General features: G+C 32.6%; 1 protein-coding gene across 1 annotated transcript; it reads left to right on the forward strand.

The window, feature by feature from the left end:
• The first annotated feature begins 296 nt into the window (after window positions 1-296).
• On the forward strand, window positions 297-1,742 carry LOC149410581 (uncharacterized). Its single transcript, XM_089648000.1, has one exon. The coding sequence runs from the start codon at window positions 459-461 to the stop codon at window positions 861-863; it is 405 nt and encodes a 134-aa protein (XP_089504126.1). The 5' UTR covers window positions 297-458; the 3' UTR covers window positions 864-1,742.
• The last annotated feature ends 229 nt before the right edge of the window (window positions 1,743-1,971 follow it).

A 1,971-nucleotide genomic window follows, 5' to 3' on the forward strand; every position in this document is an offset into this window, starting at 1 on the left:
TCATACATCTTGAATATTTTTTGTAAATTATAAAAACCCGCTAACAGACCTTGGTAATATTTTACACAAGCATTAGTTTGTACTGAGATGCTATATATCCTGGATCTAATTTGAAGATAATGGAGAAAAAACTCTTCGCAGTTATAGGTAACTTATTTTCGGACTTATTGTTGGTTGGATCCAGTTTGCAGAACTACGTCCAAATGAGAAATCCTTATTATTCCTTATGTTGGCAGTCACTATAAAGGTGACATTATTTATCTATGAATATTTGAATTTCACAGCTGACGTTTTGAAATTTGAATGTCAAAAATAAACGAGATCATTCGAAACCGACACATTTTGATTGATTAATTTAAGTGGAGAAAACACTAATTTGAATCGTGTTATCTGATATGTAACAGTGGATTGTGAACTTTATAAAATTCATCCGCAACTTACTTCAATCTAAGATTAAAATGTTCGCTCGTCTAAGAAGTCACGCTGATTCCATCGAAGCAGAACTTCAGGTGTTGGAAAGAAGCCTGGACATGAAGACTAAATCGCTGTTCTCCATACTGAATGCGGAAGTTTCTGGATCATCGGTGGAGTATATGAAAAACCTAATTGCAGAGCTGGAGGAAATGAACCATACCATGTCGACTCTTGTTGCAGAAGCCACATTGATGACCTCCAGCAGCCAAAGCGAATACGATCATGCGGAAGACGACGTGCATATAATCAGCGATCAGCTCAGCAAAATGGAGGATCACTTAACAGACTTCGGTTTTGTGAAGAATGAAACCTTTAAATCGGAAACCAGTAATAATAATTTTGGTCAGGCGCTGGTGCAAAACACTTCTTACTTAGAAAATAGCTATTAGTTGTTTTGTTTAGATTATTTTTCGCTTTTGGATGTTGTTCATTTGAATTATTGTATACCGCGGGCTTTCTGAAAATATTTTCTAGTGTGTGAAATGACAGTATACTTTAGAATCATCATATTCTCACAATATCGGCAGAGCAAAGAAATACACTTATGCCTAACAGTGAATTTCAACAAGTCTAGCGCACCTATTGCGTTACGGTGCCTTCGCTTTTGGTGACAAAATGTTGCATTCATTAACTTTTTTGGTTTAAATTTGAATCGCTGGGCACGCTTAGTACAAATTTGTCAAATAAGAAAAAAAACACAGCCGAAACTGTCAAAACCCGTTAAATTTTAAAACTTTAATACATCTTTGACCATCTCTCCAACGTAATTAGTTGTCTTTTTATAGTAATTGAGTGGAATCAAAGTGTTATTAAAAAAATGGATTAAGCTTGTCCAGCTACTTTATACCTTTAATTTTATAATTTATTTACCCTTTTTGGTTCTATGGTGTTATGAAATTGTCTTTTTTATTTAACATACAAGTGATCGGTGAGGTTTAAAATAATGATTTAGTCTATTGCTACCATTTTCAACTTTCTGACCTATGTCAATCATGTTTTGATCAATTAATTGATTATATGATAAAAATAATAGATTATTTGATAAAAATAATAGATTGAATGGTAAAAATAATTGAATGTATGATGAAAATAATAGATTATATGATAAAAATTTTGATCAATTAATTGATTATAGACTAGAATAATAATAATCGTTTATTCCAGAAGGTATGCAGGGATAATGCGAAGCAATACGTTCCATATGTAGTGACAATAATAATTCATAATATTTGTAAATATCTTAATGTTGTATGTTAGTTCTCTTTTTTTGGTGATAATAAATTTTTATGCATTCAAAATTGTGTCATCATTATCTGACCTGTAAAGCAGCTACCTTTTTTTTTTTTTTTTTAAGGGCGGAGACGGTTTAACACATAGTTCCCGTGAGCACTTTGGCCAGCGGTCGGGGAACTTTTTTTACCATTACCCCAAAATATTTTTGCATAAGTCGATATTACCCCTTCCCCCCATTTTGAAAAGAAGACAATCAATGTATAT

This window comes from Hesperophylax consimilis, chromosome 27 (assembly GCF_061612785.1).
Source record: "Hesperophylax consimilis isolate HC1 chromosome 27, BYU_Hcon_1.0, whole genome shotgun sequence".
NCBI lineage: Eukaryota > Metazoa > Arthropoda > Insecta > Trichoptera > Limnephilidae > Hesperophylax > Hesperophylax consimilis.

Excerpts from the sequence above, each read along its gene's own strand:
- LOC149410581 (XM_089648000.1), top strand. The coding sequence starts at position 459 with ATGTTCGCTCGTCTAAGAAGTCACGCTGATTCCATCGAAGCAGAACTT.